At 38.6% G+C, this 19,199-nt stretch overlaps 1 protein-coding gene across 1 annotated transcript in view; it reads left to right on the forward strand.

The window, feature by feature from the left end:
* Nucleotides 1-6,677: 6,677 nt before the first annotated feature.
* itchb (itchy E3 ubiquitin protein ligase b) overlaps nt 6,678-19,199 on the forward strand; it is a 59,504-nt gene continuing 46,982 nt past the window's right edge. Inside the window, exons 1-3 of the mRNA XM_057829058.1 lie at nt 6,678-6,825; nt 11,765-11,855; nt 16,512-16,653. Coding sequence (XP_057685041.1) covers nt 11,786-11,855; nt 16,512-16,653 — 212 coding nt within the window. The 5' untranslated portion in view covers nt 6,678-6,825; nt 11,765-11,785. The remainder of the gene's footprint in view (nt 6,826-11,764; nt 11,856-16,511; nt 16,654-19,199) is intronic.

The following is a 19,199-nucleotide window of genomic DNA, read 5'->3' on the forward strand; positions in this document are numbered from 1 at the left end:
TATATTGTGGCTAAATATTGCCATCTAGTGTATTTGTTGAGCTTTCAGTAAATGATACTGAAGGCCATTCCCAATGCATGATGGGAAGTGGAACCATGACAAGTGAAACCACAATTGTGCGTAGTGCTACCAATTCATATATCTTCTCTGCGATGGGACATAACTTACGGAGTGAAGAAAAAGATCAATTGCTACCTTGCTTCCCCACATTTCTTCCCATGATAAATTTAATCATAGGGAGAGGGATTGTAAGGCTTTAGCCAATTAAGATAAGGTCCCAAAGGCTGCAAAAATTTACCGTTCTCATATTACACTGCCTTTTAGCTCTCTATATAGGCAAAACGGCGCCATTACAGATGGAGTGCGACAATGCGTGCGTGGGTCGTGCAGCGCATGCATTAATTGCGTTAAATATTTTAACGTGATACATTTTTTAAAAACTTAAATACCGCCTTTATTGGGATGAATTTGAAAACCCTTCTTTAAGCCTAAACTAAAGACTCTGGATAAGTGTAACATATTATGTCTGTAACGTTAAATACAATTAGGAAACAATTTAATTTAAAAATATATATATTTATCAAAAAAAGGCATGGCCGATATTTTTTTGCCGATTTCGATACTTTGAAAATGACATGATCGGACCCGATCGATCGGCATCCCGATCTCTAAAACCGATCTCTCTAACATCTCTAAAAAATAATGTTAGAAATTTTTAGCTCCAACTAAATAACACAAATTAATTGACTACAAGAGCTGGGGAAAAATATCATCTGGCGCTTTATCGCATACCTGTCAAGTTGTACGGTTTCGGCGTAATTTGCACAGGTGAGCATTGATTTTTAAATGTGTACGCTGTACGTTCAAAATCGGTACGTTTTTCGTGCATTACGTTTTTTTTCTCCGTTCAGATTTTGTCACCGTTTCGGCAACGAGACAACGCGCGTTACTACGTTGGTTGAATGACGCGGGAAAAGTCAGAGACAAGGAGACGGGAGTGGGAAGGAGGGAAGAGTGTTGTGACGCTGTTGCAAACGCGATGCTACGCTAGATATCACATGCATATAGAAGTAGATGTGAAATGACAGACTCGGCAGGGTTAGTAAACAGCCGCCATCTTAAAGAAGTAGACTTCTCAGAAAGGCTCTGTTTTACTGAACCTTCCTAGCGAACCTAAGTAACTTTTTATGTAAAATACTCCTAAATCGGCAAAATTTTGACTTCAATCTGTTTTTGAATGATGAAACAGTTTGAAAACTTTCACATGTTGAAAGTAGACAGAAGGGGAACTAATGCAAAAACGGGGAGCAATTTTAACGACTAAAACGGCTGATTCACAACATTAAATGACTTCCAAATATAGCAAAGGTTACTATGTTTTTGGGGGGTTTTTTTCTTGAAAAAATGAAAAAAAAAAAAAAACATGAAAGCTAACACCAGTTACTTTTCCAAGTAACTAATTACTCTTACATTCAGCTAACTGAGTTACTAAGTCAATTACTTTTGGGGAGAAGTAATTTGTAACTGTAATTAATTACTTTTTTTAAAGTAAGATTAACAACACTGGTCATAAAGATGTAGTCTGCAGAATGAAAAGTGACGAAAGCAGAGATTTTATTCTGCCAATTTGTTGCCAAACACAATTTGCCTGCAACTATTGCTGATCACTTCTCAGAATTAGCAAAAGAAATGTTCCCTGACTCAAAGATTGCATCAGTAAGTTATTTTTATCAATTGACCTTTTTCATTTATAATTGGACACACTAACGAACTACCTTCAAGTCAAACTGTATTGCGAGCTAAAGTTCCATGAAGTACAGCCATCAAGACATGATAGAAATTGCCAAAAGTGCTACATATAATTATAACAAAAGTCACTTTTAATTGTAGTAATCATGATGTAGCTGTTGATAGTGATTGTTCTTTGATTGATCCAGAACCGTCAAAGTGAAGTCTAACTGTAACAGTAGTCTTGAAACAAACCTGAATAAGGAAAAACATTACCAATAAAATAATGCAAACATGTTAAACTTGAGAGTAGCTGAGATCTGTCATGACAGACATCACTTCAATGATATCTGGCGCCATCTAGCGTCGTAAATGGGGATAACATCTAGACCGCGAATATAAGACGACTCCCACTTTTTCAGTCTAATTTCAATGCAAAAAACACTGTCTTATATTGGGGCCAATACGGTATGTTGGCATCCTATTCTATGCTGTTTGATCGCCAATCCTAATACCCAGTTTTTCTACCTGAGTGTGTCTAATTGCACCTAATCATGCGTGAATCCCATAATAAATGTGATACTGTAGTTCTGCAGACGGGCCAGCACAGCCCATACCTCCTCCCATAGCCCAGCAAGGGGGCCGCCATCATCCAGGGTGGTCCCCCGGGCCATCCGCACCCCCATCAACCAGCCTTCAGGGATGGGATGAGGGGACACGCCACCACTCCCCATTTTGTTATAATTTGCACAGGAACAGTTGCTGCAACAGTTAATGCACTTTTCTATTTATTAAAAAAAAAAAAAAAAAAAAAAAAAGAACAAATGTCAAATGGCATCTCACTTAAACAGACATACTACATGCTTCCGTGTTTTTATAGATTTTAAAAGGTTCGGATCGCCACATTTATCAGGATCTGATCGTGACAAAAGCGGATCGTCCCAGCCCTATTAATGACTACTTTATCACCACAAGACTTTTGAAACAGTGTATGTACCACGAGAACAGTAAAAAGCACGACACTGCCACCTGCTGTTTATTAGTACACAGCTGATAGTGTGAAGCGATGCCAGAAAATACATTTTTAATGTTTATATGTTTGTTTGAAACAACCAAAGTTAGTTATCGAACTCGTTCTGAAAATATATGTGCATCCTTCCCACTGTTATGAAATAGCAGAGTTCATTAACACGTTAACCATTTTTTTTAATGTATTTTTTTTTTTTTTTTAGAAAAACTGATACAGTATATACAATATACAAAAAGTAAAATTGACATAAACAATATAATACAGCACACGTGCATCAAACAAAACGCAGATTCCAGGGGGTCCAGTTGCCATTAAATATGTCACAAGTGTTACAAATGCAGTATCTAGATTTATGAGCATGTTTATTTTTAGAGTATTTGATAATACAGTGCCTTGCAAAAGTATTCGGCCCCCTTGAATCTTGCAACCTTTCGCCACATTTCAGGCTTCAAACATAAAGATATGAAATTTAATTTTTTTGTCAAGAATCAACAACAAGTGGGACACAATCGTGAAGTGGAACAACATTTATTGGATAATTTAAACTTTTTTAACAAATAAAAAACTGAAAAGTGGGGCGTGCAATATTATTCGGCCCCTTTACTTTCAGTGCAGCAAACTCACTCCAGAAGTTCAGTGAGGATCTCTGAATGATCCAATGTTGTCCTAAATGACCGATGATGATAAATAGAATCCACCTGTGTGTAATCAAGTCTCCGTATAAATGCACCTGCTCTGTGATAGTCTCATGGTTCTGTTTAAAGTGCAGAGAGCATTATGAAAACCAAGGAACACACCAGGCAGGTCCGAGATACTGTTTTGGAGCAGTTTAAAGCCGGATTTGGATACAAAAAGATTTCCCAAGCTTTAAACATCTCAAGGAGCACTGTGCAAGCCATCATATTGAAATGGAAGGAGCATCAGACCACTGCAAATCTACCAAGACCCGGCCGTCCTTCCAAACTTTCTTCTCAAACAAGGAGAAAACTGATCAGAGATGCAGTCAAGAGGCCCATGATCCCTAAAATGAACAACAAGTGACCTATTAATGCCCTGAAAATCTGACAGAATGACTGTGAATGCTCTGGTTTCGAATGAACCAACGTTCCCAGTCTAAATGGATTGGGTGTCGAGCACCGTCAAGGCAGCCTCAGTGGTCGTTTACATGGTGACTCTCTAAAAATCCGAAAAATTTCAAATTTGCATTTATATGGGCCCGTCTCCATTCGAACAATGCCGCAATTCCGCATTAAAACGATGTAGTATTCATGCCAGGCCCTAAGGGGCAGTGCAGATTTACAAGGCGACAGCGAATGATGCACTTTGACCCGACCAAAGTACCTCAGCCCGGAAAAAAATATGCCCGCTCACTCGAAGCAATGGCATTTTTCTTTTGTTCAAAAAAGGCACAGAAATGGAAAAATTCAACATATTTCATTTAAAAATATAATTAAAACAGTTCCGCCATATTAGCTGTTTTAATGTTTAGTAGCACCGCTGAGCACGCCCAATGTGACGTGTACGAGTGCTGACGTTATCGGCGCGGTCTCGCGCCACGGGAGCCTTTGATATGCATGCGGAGGAAGCCCCCCTCAATCCCCCGCAATCGAATTCTTCCACTTTTGAGGCAGGATTTAGAATTTTTCGTTTTCGCCTTTTCGTCTTCGCCGACACCATATGCACGCGAGGCCACTCCGCAACACAGTCATTACGTCTTCGTGTCGCAGAGTCGCCATGTAAACAGCCCCTAAATGGATTGGGTGTCGAGCACCGTCAAGGCAAGCCTTAGGGGCCGTTTACATGGTGACTTTCCGAGAATAGGAACATTTTCAAATTTGCATTTATATGGGCCTGTCTCCATTCGAACAATGTCACAATTCCGCATGAAAACGATGTAGTATTCATGCCAGGCCCTAGGGGGCAGTGCAGATTTACAAGGCCAATGATGCACTTTGACCCCACCAAAGTTTCTCAGCCCGGAAAAAATGCCCACCCACTCAAAGCAATGGCATTTTTCTTTTGTTCAAAAAGGCACAAAAATGAAAAAAAAATCAGCATATTTAATTTGCAAGTATTATTAAAACCGACATTCCGTCATATTTACTGTTTTAATGTTTAGTAGCACCGCTGCGCACTCCCAATGTGACGTGTACAAGTGCTGACGTTATCGGCGCGGTCTCGCGACGCGGGAACCTCTGATATGCATGCGGAGGAAGCCCCTCTCAATCCCCCGCAATCGAATTCTTCCACTTTGGAGGCACCATATGCCGACACCATATGCACGCGAGGCCACTCCGCAACACAGTCATTGCGTCTTCGTGTCATGTAAACCGCCCCTTAGAGTTAACCCTTTAACACCGAACGTGTCGGCAGCGACGCGTTTACGCATATCGTCTTTGAAGCTTCGTCACGCTGTAATTACGTCACCCACGTGCCGCTGCTTGGTCTCATTTGAAAGTGCGGAAGTTGATGTCCACACCAGTTTTTATTTAAAGTCAATCGACCAAGAAAAACGGAAGATATTGTCATTTGACTTTTATAGTTTTATTGCACTCATAAATATGCATTAAAACGCCGCATGGACCATGTATCTATCTCCATATTTCCATCATTTCTTGTCCTTTTTCAAAACCGAAAGCAGCACAAAAGACTATATATCCCAAGAGCCGTTAGATGTCAAGAAGGACGAACCGAATGTGATCATTTTTAATAAATTCCCGAGCGAGGCGCTAACTAATGAAAGGAAGGCTTGCGAAGCAAACAACGGCCGGTTGGTTTGAGCGAGCGACTTTGAAACGTGAAGAATGCATATAAAACTACATTTAGGGCAAGCTAATGCATTATTTCATTAACTCAAGGAAGAAGATGAGCCATATTTGTCGTTGTTTTCTTTGGATGAGTCGGCGTCTCGGCGAGTAGAAGTGACAGGAGCGCGCAGCTCCTTGACCTGTTCAAGAAGAAGCTTTATTTTGAATTGAACTGAACTACTTGTCAATATTTTTTTAAATACTTTTTTTTCAATGTTATATATATTTTTTCTTCACTATAATCTTTTCAGTTTTTATGTAGATGTGTGTTCAAGAAGCTTGATTGCATGTACATCTATACTTTTGATGAGGTGATGGGTACAACACCTAACTTCACAAAGCGATATCCTCCAAACCCTTTTTGTATTAGATGATGTATTTTTTTCTCACTATTTTGCACTGTGTATAACCTGTTTTGACCATAGTATGTGTAAAGGCCAAAAACGCCTATGGCCATACCTGCTGTTTGTGTTAAATTGTCAAACAAAAAAACTATTCAATCTTAGTTTTTTTCTATTGAAAGTTTATCCTAACAAGTTGAATAAATATTATCAAGCTTCAAAACGGTTGGTCGAGCATGTTTGGTTGTCAATGGGACATCAACATTACAAATTATGAAAAAAGATTTTTGGATTTTTTTGTCTTTTTGGGTCCAAAATGTGGATTATAATTGGTCAGTGAAGAAAAAAACAGTTTGGACATGAAGTTCAAGGTGTCCTGAAAAAAGGGACCCAACTTGGCCATTGTAAACAATTTTTCTTTGAAATATAAATTCCATGCATGCAAATTCGGCCAAAATAGGCTTAGGTGTTAATACTTTTAAGTATGCCGTTAATTTAGTGCTTCTTTGAAATTCATGAAAAACCAAGCCCTTAGAAAATTGGTTGGAAACTGAGTAATTATAGCTATTTCAAAGTATACACTCCATATTTTTTATCGAACGGCTCCGATGCAAAATGGCTAACAGGCGGAAATGCTTGTCCCATTAGATGACAGCGCGCATAGGACATCTACTTATATATATGATATTGATGAATATGGCCGCTCACCGCCCTGCTCACCGCTTGCAACTACCGTCCAATCACAGCGCTTATGAGCACGCTCCGCCTCCAGCTACAGTCACGTGACACGAGTTTGGGAAGATGGTCGAAGTTTCTGCTTCCTCGAAGTAAACCCGCTACCAAAACAGTCTGCCTCTAAAGGGCTGGAATTTCTCTAAACTGCTGTCAATTTGCGTTCCGAGTGACTCCTGGAGTGCGGGTAAGAGAATGCGAAAGCATTAGCCGGCGAGCTCACGCTTGCTTTCGATCGTTTCACACCCGTGGACTTTGGGGCTTGATGCTATCACGGTGACACTGGCTAGCGGGCTCGCAGCTAGCTGGGCTGTGCTGGCAGGCAAGCAAGGGCAGGGCAGCAGCTGACGTGCAACATGTTTTCCACGGCTCGGTTAGAATACCAGTGCAGTCAATATTCTCACGGGTTGTTTGTCACAGTCAGCTCACTGCTTCAAGAAGAAACGAGCCGATGGTGTTAGCTCCTGACAATGCTAACTGGACGAGATTGCGTTATACATACTAAAACTTGTTATGCAGTACACCAAATAGCTATCACATATTAACTATATTCATTTATAAGGTTGTTTGATTAATGTTGTCTTGGTTATACAAGCATAATCGCAAGTGTTATTAGCTTTTCTTAGCCGCAAATATTCATATGCAGTAGAATGCCCACACCGCACCCTGGCTTAAACCAACTTTACAACATGCATTTCTTTCTGGTCGATTTATTAAGTTAAACAAAGCATTCACAAAACGTTTGACATTTCATGTCTAACAGAAAGCCGGATCACCAGAGACGCGCGGGTAAACCGAAACCGCCTGCGGAACGCGTTGAGTTTTTTACAGCAATTTATGAGTCCCTAAATAATATAACGACTAAGTAAGTACAACCTATTTGTTTCACTTGACGTCGATTGTCTGATCAGGTTTATCACTGCTATGGGGGGTCGCTAGTAGACTAAGTGTTGTTTACTGTAGTCCACTTGTTATTATTTTTATTGTTATATTTAAATATCTTGCTTGTGCTGTGTTGTTGTGAGTTAGACACTGAGTCTGTTAATAAAGCTATCGATCTATCGATACTTCTATCGTCATTTTCTTGGTGAATGATAGGGATGACGTGGTTCATTGCTGTCCTGTTTCAGAAATGTCAGCTGGCAAAATATGCATATAAACATACCGAAAATAGGGACGTCCCCAATCCAATCACGTGATCGGAAAGTGGGCCAATCAAGTCATTTTCAGTAAATCGGAATCAGGTGTAAAAAAAATCAATATTTTTATTAGGGCTGTCAAAATTATCGCGTTAACAGGCGGTAATTAATTTTTTAAATTAATAACGTTAAAATATTTGACGCAATTAACGCACAAATGCCCTGCTCAAACAGATTAAAATGACAGCAAAGTGAAATGTGTACTTATTGTGTTTTTCGGAGTTTTATCGCCCTCTGCTGGCCCTTGGGTGCGACTGATTTTATAGGCTTCAGCACCCATGAGCATTGTGTAAGTAATTATTGACATCAACATTGTCGGACTACTAGTTATTTTTTGATTGAAAATTTTACAAATTTTATTAAAACGAAAACATTAAGAGGGGTTTTGATATAAAATTTCTATAACATAGACTAACATTTCTCGTTTAAGAACTACAAGTCTTTCTATCCATGGATCGCTTTAACAGAATGTTAATAATGGTAATGCCATCTTGTTGATTTATTGTTATAATAAACAAATACAGTACTTATGTACCGTATGTTGAATGTATATATCCATCTTGTCTTAGCTTTCCATTCCAACAATAATTTACAGAAAAATATGGCATATTTTATAGATGGTTTGAATTGTGATTAATTGCGATTAATTACGATTAATTAATTTTTAAGCTGTAATTAACTCGATTAAAAATTTTAATAGTTTGAAACCCCTAATTTTTATGTTTTACGTGTTGCTGTCTTTGACGGCGATAGATGTCTAATCTAGGATTGGGAACGTCAGGGCACCTCACGATACGATACGATTCGCAATACAAGGCTCACGATAACGATTAGCTCACGATATCACGATACAGCGATTATCGATATATTGGTCAGAAATTTGATACATTATATTCTACGATATAACTGTTGAAAGGAAAAAAAAGAGATATTTCAAAATAGAAAAAGTACCGTTTAAGTCATTTATTAAACAGTGACACCTTTTCTGTGCAACGTTGCTGTAAAATATGAATCTACTGCAAATTGTGTACCTGCACATATAGCGGAAACAAACCACAACCGCTGACTGATATCTCTTGGAGAGATCAGGATGAATGGCACCCTTAATTTCTTTAAAGTTTTAAATCTTTAGAAAAAAAATAAATAACAGTGCTGTAGGTGTCAGTCATTGGAGTGGGGCAATGATAAAATTGGTGGGTCTTTTCTTCGTATATGACTTTTGTTGCCAAAAGCATTGGTTTAAACACTTTCACCATCTGCTTCAGCATTTGAGATGTCTGACTCAGTCAGTCACATTCCTCCTCACCTTAAAAACAACAAAATAAAACAAAAAAAATAGTTACTTAATAGCTTTTGAGTTTTAATCCTGATTTTTTTGTGTGTGTTGGAAGTATTGAGAGAATTTAAAAAAATATGAATTGAATGTATATAAATTAAAAATGCAATAATTACCTATTTTTAATATGTAGACTACATTAATTATCATGCAAATCACCTTATATATCTTGGAAGCTATTCAAACCATTTTTATAGCTTATTGCATCAAAATGGCAGTAATAACAGTTTGTGTAGTTAACTAGATGGAAAGTGGTTCTCAAATAATATCAAATAATTTTTTTCAACCCACTTGGAGCTTCCTCTCTTCTTCTCTAGACAACATGTGCACCATTTACCTTCACCGCCACTCTTGAGCGCCCCTAGTGGACCGCCAAGGAATTGCTCAACAAATGTTGAGCAGTTTACAGCATCCAATGGCCAATATGTCAAATAAAAGTATCGATACTTGGCGGGAGCATATCGATAACCGATCGGGTTGCAAAATATCGCAATATATCGCTGTATCGAGATATTGTCACACTCTTAGTCTAATCCATTTTGACTGGGAGGTAAGGGCGTAGGTTTGAATATGAAGAGTAAGGACATAACAGTAGCAACTTTTCAGGATGCTTAAATTGTCCCCACCAACTTTGAAGCGGGGGCGGTGAGTGTTATTCAGTAATTCCGATAGCTATTTAGTTAAAAGTTGTACAATGGCATTTGCCTATTTTCAGTTTAAGAAGGATTTCTCATTTTAGTGCTTAACAGAAATAACTCCTTCTTGCTATACAAGGAAAACTTCCTGTTTCGCTTTTATTTTGGTGCATTTCCTGTTCCGTGTGTTTTGCAATGTTTGTAACTTGAAGGTGGCCTAAAAGGAATGACAGCATGTGTGAGTGTTTTTGGTCTCGTTTAGCGGTTTTCTGGAAGATTCAAAGCTCTTACGGTGATCCTGGTGATCATTTCTAAGTAGGGTTGGGCATCGAGAATTGAGCATCAATGGGACCCGGTTCTAACACTCCGGTTCTCCCGGAACTGTTCGAATTTTAAAATTTCGATCCCATGTTTCGATGCCCTGACCACTGAGCGGGAAAAAAATGCTGCCGAAAACCACGAAGAAGCCACAATAAGAGCATGTTTGTGCATTGCAACTTGATTACAACCATGGACACGGTGCAGCGGCACTCAAAAGTTTGGCTTCATCACATTCGAGTTCAAAGACTGATATTTATTTGCAAGTTAAAAATAATCCTGTGAGAAGTTCATGTAATTCATAAATTTCATATTAATTGTATTAATAATAAATAATGATAATAATACATTTTAAATCCATATTGATAATAATAGTACATTTTAAATTCATATAATTAAAAAAATTGAAAAGTTGAGAAGACATTGATATAAACTAATAAATTTTTAAACAATAGATTTTTTGACCCTGCCTTTTTTTTTTTTTGTTTTGTTTTTTTTTTTGACCCCAGCTCTTAAAAGAATCTGAATCGAGAACCGGAATCGGGATAGATATCGTTCAATTTCAAATGATGCCCAACCCTATTTCTAAGGTTATTTGCATAAAATAATGACTTGAGTTATATAGGTCATTTAGATTGTCTTCCCATGTGTTGTAAGGATAGAATCGATCCTTCCATTATTAAGTGAATTATTTTCATTGTGTTCAGACTTACATTTGCCCCTATACACCTGCTAAATGTGCCGGTCCATTTTTTCCCCCCCTGAAATGCACGTTGAATTGGCTGATGACTTGCATTTATTTAAAATGTATTTATTTAATTTCTAATTATTTATTTGAAAATATTTTTATTTGCCACCTATGCAGACATTTTTTTCAGATAATCATACATTAATCATAATCGAGGTAAAAGGTTTTCATATTTTGTTGAGTTTGGCTGTGCTCGTGGACAAAAGCAATGGTGTTTTACCCGAAGAAAAGCTCAATTTTTATTTGTGTTTTTTGCCATACGGTAACTAAGAGGTTTTTTTCAGTTATATTTAATTTCTTTATTTAGACAGACAATGTTGAGTGGTCTTAAGACAAGTGTTTAATTTTTGCATTCCTGGATAGTGAAGAGATTATTAACAACTTTGTGTTTGTGTATGTTAATATTATTTATGTTACAATATTGCTATTTAAATTTGCTAATAAAATCCAGACATTTATTCTGGAAGTTTTTAAGATGTTTCTTTAGTAGTTTTTGAAAACAAAGGTTTGAATCAAACGGTGTATCACTTGAAGCGATACACGTGAAAGTTAGTATAAATCAATACAGATTTATTTTGCATCAATCCTTTAGCCGATTGGTTAATTTGGTTCACAATCGTGAGAAATGTAGACCCCCGTTCACCCAATCTGTTTGGTCTTATTAATGTCCCGTCCCCAGCAAAAAGTGTACATGCAGGTTATGCTGTTATATTGTCCCTACCGATGTTGAAACTAAACCTATGCCCTTACTGGGAGGATTGGGAACAACTGTTTGATCGCTGGTAGCCCCCCAGTCAGACAAAAATACTCTTGATTGCAACTTTGAAATGCTACACTTGATCAGAACTTATGCTGCAAAGTTACACTAATGGTTAATTTCTGGGTTGCAGGCTTCATCCCAGCCCTATGTCATGGCAAGTGACGTCACCAAGTCTGGCAGTTCCAATGGTTACCCTATGAAGGCACAGCTACAAATTACTGGTAGGTTGAATATTTATGTACTGTTTCCCTCTCGTTTATTCATCTTTCACAAGGATTTAAAAAAATATTAAGTGTTGTTGCCTAGAGGCATTGCATTACACTTGCAGGTTCTTTGTCATCATCGGTTCAGGGTTTCCCCTATGATTTTTTTTGAAGCTGTGGTGTTTGGTTGCATCAGAGTCACAGCCTCACCATGTCGTGCCTAGGCATGTGCCGGTATGAGATTTTGACGGTACGATAACCGTCAGCAAAAATACAGCGGTTTCACGGTATCACGGTATTGCAGATATAGCTCTAAAATGTGTTATTTTGAGATGCAAAAAAAAAACAAAACTTTTTTCCATTGAACGGAATTTTATTTTTCTGAATATATTTGCAAATTAGGCCATCAACATGACTATAATGTTAAAATAAATAAAATAACAAAAAATAATTTCAAAAAAAAATTTTGTTATTTAACATAACGAGAACTTCAGCCTGCAGCCACATCTCAAGTAGCTCAACATTATTTGGAACAAGAACAAAAATTATTATTTTCCATAAAAAAGTAAACACTTCTAAATAAAATTTAAAAACTATATACATATATTTTGCAGGCACTTCAACATTTTAGAGACCTACTCATTTTCTCCATGTTTCTCACTCAGTCAAAGTTATGATGCAGGAATGTGAGCATGTTCACCTTTTCTGGGTTAGGGTTGGAGCGATGAGGTGAGAGGATGTGTCCACTACTAATATTGATAGTTACTTAGTTGAATATTAATGGAAAGCAAGAGTGTGACTCGTATCATATATCGTATCATCGGGATCCCTGGCAAGAGCCTACAAAGGCTTCAGTATGTCCAAAACAGCGCTGCCAGGGTCCTGATGAGGGTGCGTAAACATGAGCACATCACCCCCATCCTCCGCACCCTCCACTGGCTCCCTGTTCACCTCCGTATTGAATTCAAAATCCTCCTTCACACCCATCACTGTCTACACGGTGTAGCCCCCAGATACCTCACCGAACTCCTCACATCACATACTTCAGCCAGAACTTGGTCAGGCCAACAGCACCGTCTACTCCCGCCCAGGACTCGGCTCAAGACTGTGGGCGAAAGGGCCTTTACAGCTGCTGCTCCCCGTCTGTGGAACGCCCTCCCAGACCACCTTAGAGCCCCGCAGACGGTGGATGCATTTAAAAAAGGACTAAAGACTCACCTTTTTAAAAAAGCTTATTTTAGCTCATTTTAATTGACTGCCTTACTTTTTTCTGATTGGTGTCTGATTTTATCTGTGCTTGTGTCTGTTTTGCTCTTACTCTCTTATTCTTAGTCTTTTTCATTTTATTTATTATTATTTTCTTTTTTTGCCAATGTGCACTTTGAGATTTGTTTTCCAAATGTAAAGTGCGTTTAAAATAAAATGCATTATTATTATTATTATATTTGCACATTATACACACCCTCTCAACACAGAAAGTCACCAGAGAGAGAAAAAAAAACACAAGCTGTATTATCAAAATGTTATTTTGAACAGATGTTTACAGTGGCGAAAGAATTAAGGTTGCCAACAGTCTTGTATTGTCCGCAATAGCCCACATTATAGGAAGTTCCGATTGGTACAGCCGCTGGCGAGGGAACCAATCGGAACTTCCTATAATCCGGGTTGTCCCGCACAATCCGGGACTGCTGGAAATTACCCTAGCGCAGAAGACTTTAGGAAAGTTGGCCAATGGTAGAGAGGAACCCGGTTAGCCGTCTTGACATGCTAAATAGCCACTTTATCTGCCTTGTTAACAAGCTAGTTACGTGACGTCAAAGTATTTGTTTAACTATCACTAAACACGCTGGAGAAAACTCTTGTTGCTGGTGGGAAATGTAAATGACAGCATTTACTTACCTTCAATTTTGTATGAAGTGAGGGATGATGATCACGTAAATGTGAAATCAAGTTTGAGGTGCCGCCCCCCTTTGCAGCCACCCTCCGCAAGCAAGCCTTGCCTTCCTCGTCTAATCCATGGCCGTATGCTTCTTTTCAGTAGCGAAAATACTCCCATACAAGCGATTTTTGTTTTTTTTGACAGAGGAAAAAGCTCACCCTTCTGCCATTGTGTGACCTCTAGTCTATAGCACAGAGTACCGTCACTGACGAACATAGCAACAACCCGAGGGGAAGTGTTGAGCGCTCCTGCTCCATTTCTCGCGGCATTTTTGGGACATGAAAAATAGCTAATACCGTACTACGGTACGACGAAAAATTTTCGTAGTTTTGATACCGTGCCGTTTCAATGCCACGGTAAACCTTGAAACCAGTAACCGGCACATGTCTAGTCGTGCCAATTGTGTCATTTTATGACAAATGAGATTTTTTTTCACATTATTTCCCCCAAGAAGAACCATAACAAAGATCTATTTGAAATATTACATTAGCCAGGCTAATGTCGTAGCTCTCAGCGTACGTACGTATAATGTATAGATGATTAAAGCTACATTACCCTACGTAATATTCTTTTTTTTTTTTTCTCGTAGCAATAGTACAACTTACATCTCATATTCCTTATTTTTCCTTTTATTTGGCCCTAATATGTACTACATTACCACAACAATAATAGTCCTTCTGTTAACGGACCCATTTCAAGGAGTAGGGGGAATTCTAATTGCCGTGCAAAGAGTTGTACTAGTTTCGTTGAGAAGGTAAATAGTTTTTTTTTGGTTGTTCGTGAACTACATTTCCACAAAAACGCTCATCGAAGTACCATTTAGCTTAGCAAGGAGAGGTATGAGAGTCATTTTTCGACTTTCCCAGACTCGCGAAACTTGAAAAAAATCGCATTTATTAAGGTTTCGTCAACCGTGATTGCATATATCTGTCCACCGAAACAGCCTGATAGCACAAATATTTGTACGCCTGCCCCTCGGCTATTGGATACGTTGTTGACGTTAGCGCAGCGGCGCTTTTTGGGCCCCGCCTCTCGGCACAAATAAATTCAAACTTGCCGTTCTGTCACAGGCAGCCGTCTAACGCTCACTTTCCCCGAAAAGTCAGATCCAAAATACTCTAATGCCCCGGATGGGGGAAAGAAGGAGGGGAGTCGGTATTGGCTTACTTACTTCATTGTGGCAACAATAATGAAAAACAATAACAAAAGAACAGCAGCTTGCCTCAACATGCGACCGCTATCTCTCGCTATCTTGCCCGTTCTCCCATTCTTCATACTCGCTTCCCTCCACGTCACAGCTCCCCAGTCTGATCTTCTCTTAAGGGGGCCGCGTCTAGTTACGGACATTACAATAAACAATGAATAGGTTGCCGCTAGAGGTGTGCAAAATTTCTGATTCTTAGATTATTCCCGATTCGGCTGTGGAAGATTCGAGAACGATTCACAAACATCCAAATTCCGATTATTGAAATATGCCAAGTAAAGCGGAAGTACAACACACTCAGCGCGTCGCGCGGTCTTCGGGACTCAATGAGGAACGGAGCGAGAGTAGCTAAACATCATGCTTCTCATTACCCAGCCCCCCGGGTAATGCCAATACTCAACTCACCGCTCTAGCTCAACTCATGCCACGAGATAAAAAAAAAAAAGCACAACAACATACCTGACTGCTGCCGAATAGCTGCTACAAAGTACATCCACATAATGTTACGGGAGATATCATTTATATAGGACAAGATGCACTATAGATTCGGTAGCGTTAGCAGCACATCTACAAAAAGCTAGATGCGGCCGTTAGTAAACGGCCGCCATCTTAAAGCAGTACACTTCCCTGCAAGGCTGTTGTAGCGAACCTTCCAAGCGAACCTAATTAACTTTTTATCTAAAATACTCCTAAATCGATAAAATATTGACTTGAATCTATCTATAAAAGAGTTTTAAAACTTTCACATGTCGAAATTAGACAAAAGGGAAATTATGGAATAACGGGAACAATTTTAACAACTTTAACGGTTGATTCACAACATTAAATTAATTGAATTTATTTTTATATATTTTATATATTTATTTTAAATTGAAATGAATACAGAATGGGGACTGGAGTTTTTTTTATTTACTGTTATTTTTGTATATTTGTTTACTAATGTTAACTTGATACTGAAATAGTAGTTTGGTTTAGCCTGAGAGTATTTTTGAACAATTTTGGAACTAATGTACAAAACATTTAAAAAAAAAAAAAAAAAAAAAAAAGGAGCGGTGTGCATCAATAATCGTTTTATGATCGAATCGGAGCCTCTGAATCGTAATCGAATCATTAGGTTCCCAAAGATTCCCAGCTCTAGTTGCCGCTGAACCCTTCACACTTAGCTACCGCTAGTTTGAAACGGTGTATTAAAAAAAAACAAAAAAAAACTGTTTTGCAAGGCCTGGCGGCTTTTATTTTGGTGTGGCGGTGCTCCACAGTCTCTAATATGTAGGGGAAACCCTGTGAGTTACTTTGACGTGCGCCATTGTCGCTGCTCTCATAGTACAATACAAAACGAGTCTGTAAAAATGTCTCTAATATGTCATTATGCATGTGTCAGTGGAGCTCCTGCCAAGTGGTATAATCCAGACCTGATTAGGGTTTAATTTAAATACAAGAGGCCAACAATCCTTCTGCTTTACCGGTTTCTTGGTGACATAATTATCATTTGACTAATATCTTCTGTGCTTCCTTGTGCCTTCTTTTTCAGTGCTATCAGCAAAACTGAAAGAAAACAAGAAGAACTGGTTTGGTCCTGGTCTTTATGTAGAAGTTAATGTTGATGGCCAGTCCAAGAAAACGGAGAAATGCAGCAACACCCACAGCCCCAAATGGAAGCAGCCTCTTACGGTGTAAGTTGATGAAGGAGGATCACAGATTTAGTCTGACTTGATGCCTGACATTGCTGTGCTGAAAACACAGTCACTTTCTCAGCATCGCGGAATATTTCACCCATATATTAGTCATTGTGATGTTAGTCTCTTTTTCTGTGTTCTTATATACTGTACTTTAACACTCCCTCGCAGTAGTCGGACAGGCTCACGCTTTCAGACATGCCTACTGGAGTAACTGTTATGTTCCAATGTCTCTAGTAACTTTACTATCGATACAGCTGTATTTCTCACCAGTAAAACCGGATATCCAGTCGTATCGGTTTATCGTTCTCAAGCTTAATTTACAGGTAATTTCCTGTCTAGTTTGAGTCACTGCCTATTCATTTGGATGATTCCCAGGTCACTTCCTGTTCTGTCATGAAAAATAAACAGCAAGTGACCCATAAAATACCCCAAAATCAACAGGAAGTAACTGAAAATCAACAGGCAAATGACTTTAAATGGCCCAAAATTACTCATTGCCTGGCATTGGCTGCCACTGACGGCCATAGACGTTCAATCAGTTTGAAGTGGGAGGGATGGCAGCCAATGAACGAATGTTCATTTGCCGCCACCCTCCCAGTTCTAATGGATTGGACTAGGGCTGCAGCTATCGAATATTTTAGTAATCGAGTAATCGACTGAAAATTCTATCGATTAATCGAGTAATCGGATAAAACAAATATATTTTTAGGTGAAGAGCAATTATAAATATACATGAGAAAACAAGACGTTTCATCATTTTCAGTCATTCAATGTCTTTATTTTTTATGTATATTGTTGAAAACAGCCAACAATTGCATCTCAGGTGTAACTAGAGTAAAAAAAAAGACTAAATCACTGCTTTCACTCAAAAAACCTTTAGATCTTATTTTGAAAAAGTATATATATATATATATATATATATATATATATATATACACACACACCTAAAAATGCCTTTACGCTTGATAGCACACATCACTTAAAAGGATTTTTCCCCACGTTTTTCAATTGAATTTCTATTTGTGTCAAGCCATTTTTAAGTTCTAGTTAAGTTTTAAGTGAGTCTAAACTGTAAGTCCTGATAGGATTTTGAGTTTTTGCGGTGTTCAAAATAAATGTATGATACAGGCTGTATTGGAGCACATTAGGGACTAGTGCTACTTGGTCTTTTATCCAGCAATGACTACTGAGCTAAAATTGATAGTTAGCATTATTGAGTTTTTATTTGACTCCCTCATCACTCCACAACGCTGTTATGTTAAAGCCTGTATGTAAGACACGTTAGCCACGCATCGAAAGTGGTCTTAATTAATAGAAACCTAGCCCTCCGCAGGGCTAACGTTACGTGAGCTAGTAGTGACAGTAACGCTAATCTTATTTATTAGCGCTTAGCGCTCTTTATTAGCGCTTAGCGCTCTACTGCTTTAAGATGGCGGCTGTTTGCTAACGCTGCCCAGAAGCGGCCTAGTCTGTCATTTTGCCTCTAGTTTAACATACATGTGATCTCTATGAGACTCATCAGACGCTACCTGCAACTAACGTAGCATGTGCGGGCTAGTATTTAGCAACGTCGGCGTCGTTTGTAGCGGCTGTCTGGTGCAGTAAGTTTTTTTTTTTTTTTGCTTCTTCCTCTACGCACGTGGCATCAGCGCGTTGTCCCGCATTAAAAGTAGTCCGAGCAAAACGTGATGCTTAGAGCTGTCAAAATAAACGATTACTCGAGGTGAAAAAAATTACTCGGATCAGTTTTTAAACTCGAGTTACTCGAGTTGCTCGAGTATTCGTTTCAGCTCTAGATTGGACGTCTACTAGTGATAAACACACAGCCGAAGGAAGAAAATTGTGTTTTTCTGTTAGTTGCTTGTAACATATCCTAGAATGATTTCCTGACCAATGTATCGATAATCGTTGTATCGTCAGATCATCGTTATCGTGAGCTTTGTATCGCATATCGTATCGTGAGGTACCAAGAGGTTCCCACTCCTAGAAGAAATACAAAAAATGCTTTAAATACTGTTTATATTATCACCCAATGAGGTGGGTGATGGGTATTTTTTTTTAATTCAATTTTAATTAAATTTAACGAAACTCATTGATCATAATTGACTACCACATGGAAGCTAATGTAGATGTCAAACATTCACTTGCGCGAAAAACATCACAGGTTGTATTTTAAAAAAAAGTACCATCATCACTGAATTTTGCTGCATTATTGACTCTTAACACGTGCCAGCGCACTTATTGCACTATTTTCATGGGGGCGTGGGGTTAGCAACCACATTGTGGTCATAGAAGTCGCCTTTGATTGGCTGTGAATAATCACCTTCGTGCAACAATGGGGTTTGAAAATCCTTTTTCTGTACAAAATGTAGGGGATTATGACAACGTGAGCCGTTTGCTTGCTTATGTCAGCACCCTAAATAGTTTCTCATTGGCATTGTCTGCTTTCAGAACAACACAAAGGTTTTGCTGCTTACACAAGCGAATGGATGGTGGACTGGAGACTAACAAGTGCTCTTTACTTGCAAAATGCATATTTG

Source organism: Corythoichthys intestinalis, chromosome 2 (assembly GCF_030265065.1).
Source record: "Corythoichthys intestinalis isolate RoL2023-P3 chromosome 2, ASM3026506v1, whole genome shotgun sequence".
Taxonomy (NCBI): Eukaryota; Metazoa; Chordata; class Actinopteri; order Syngnathiformes; family Syngnathidae; genus Corythoichthys; species Corythoichthys intestinalis.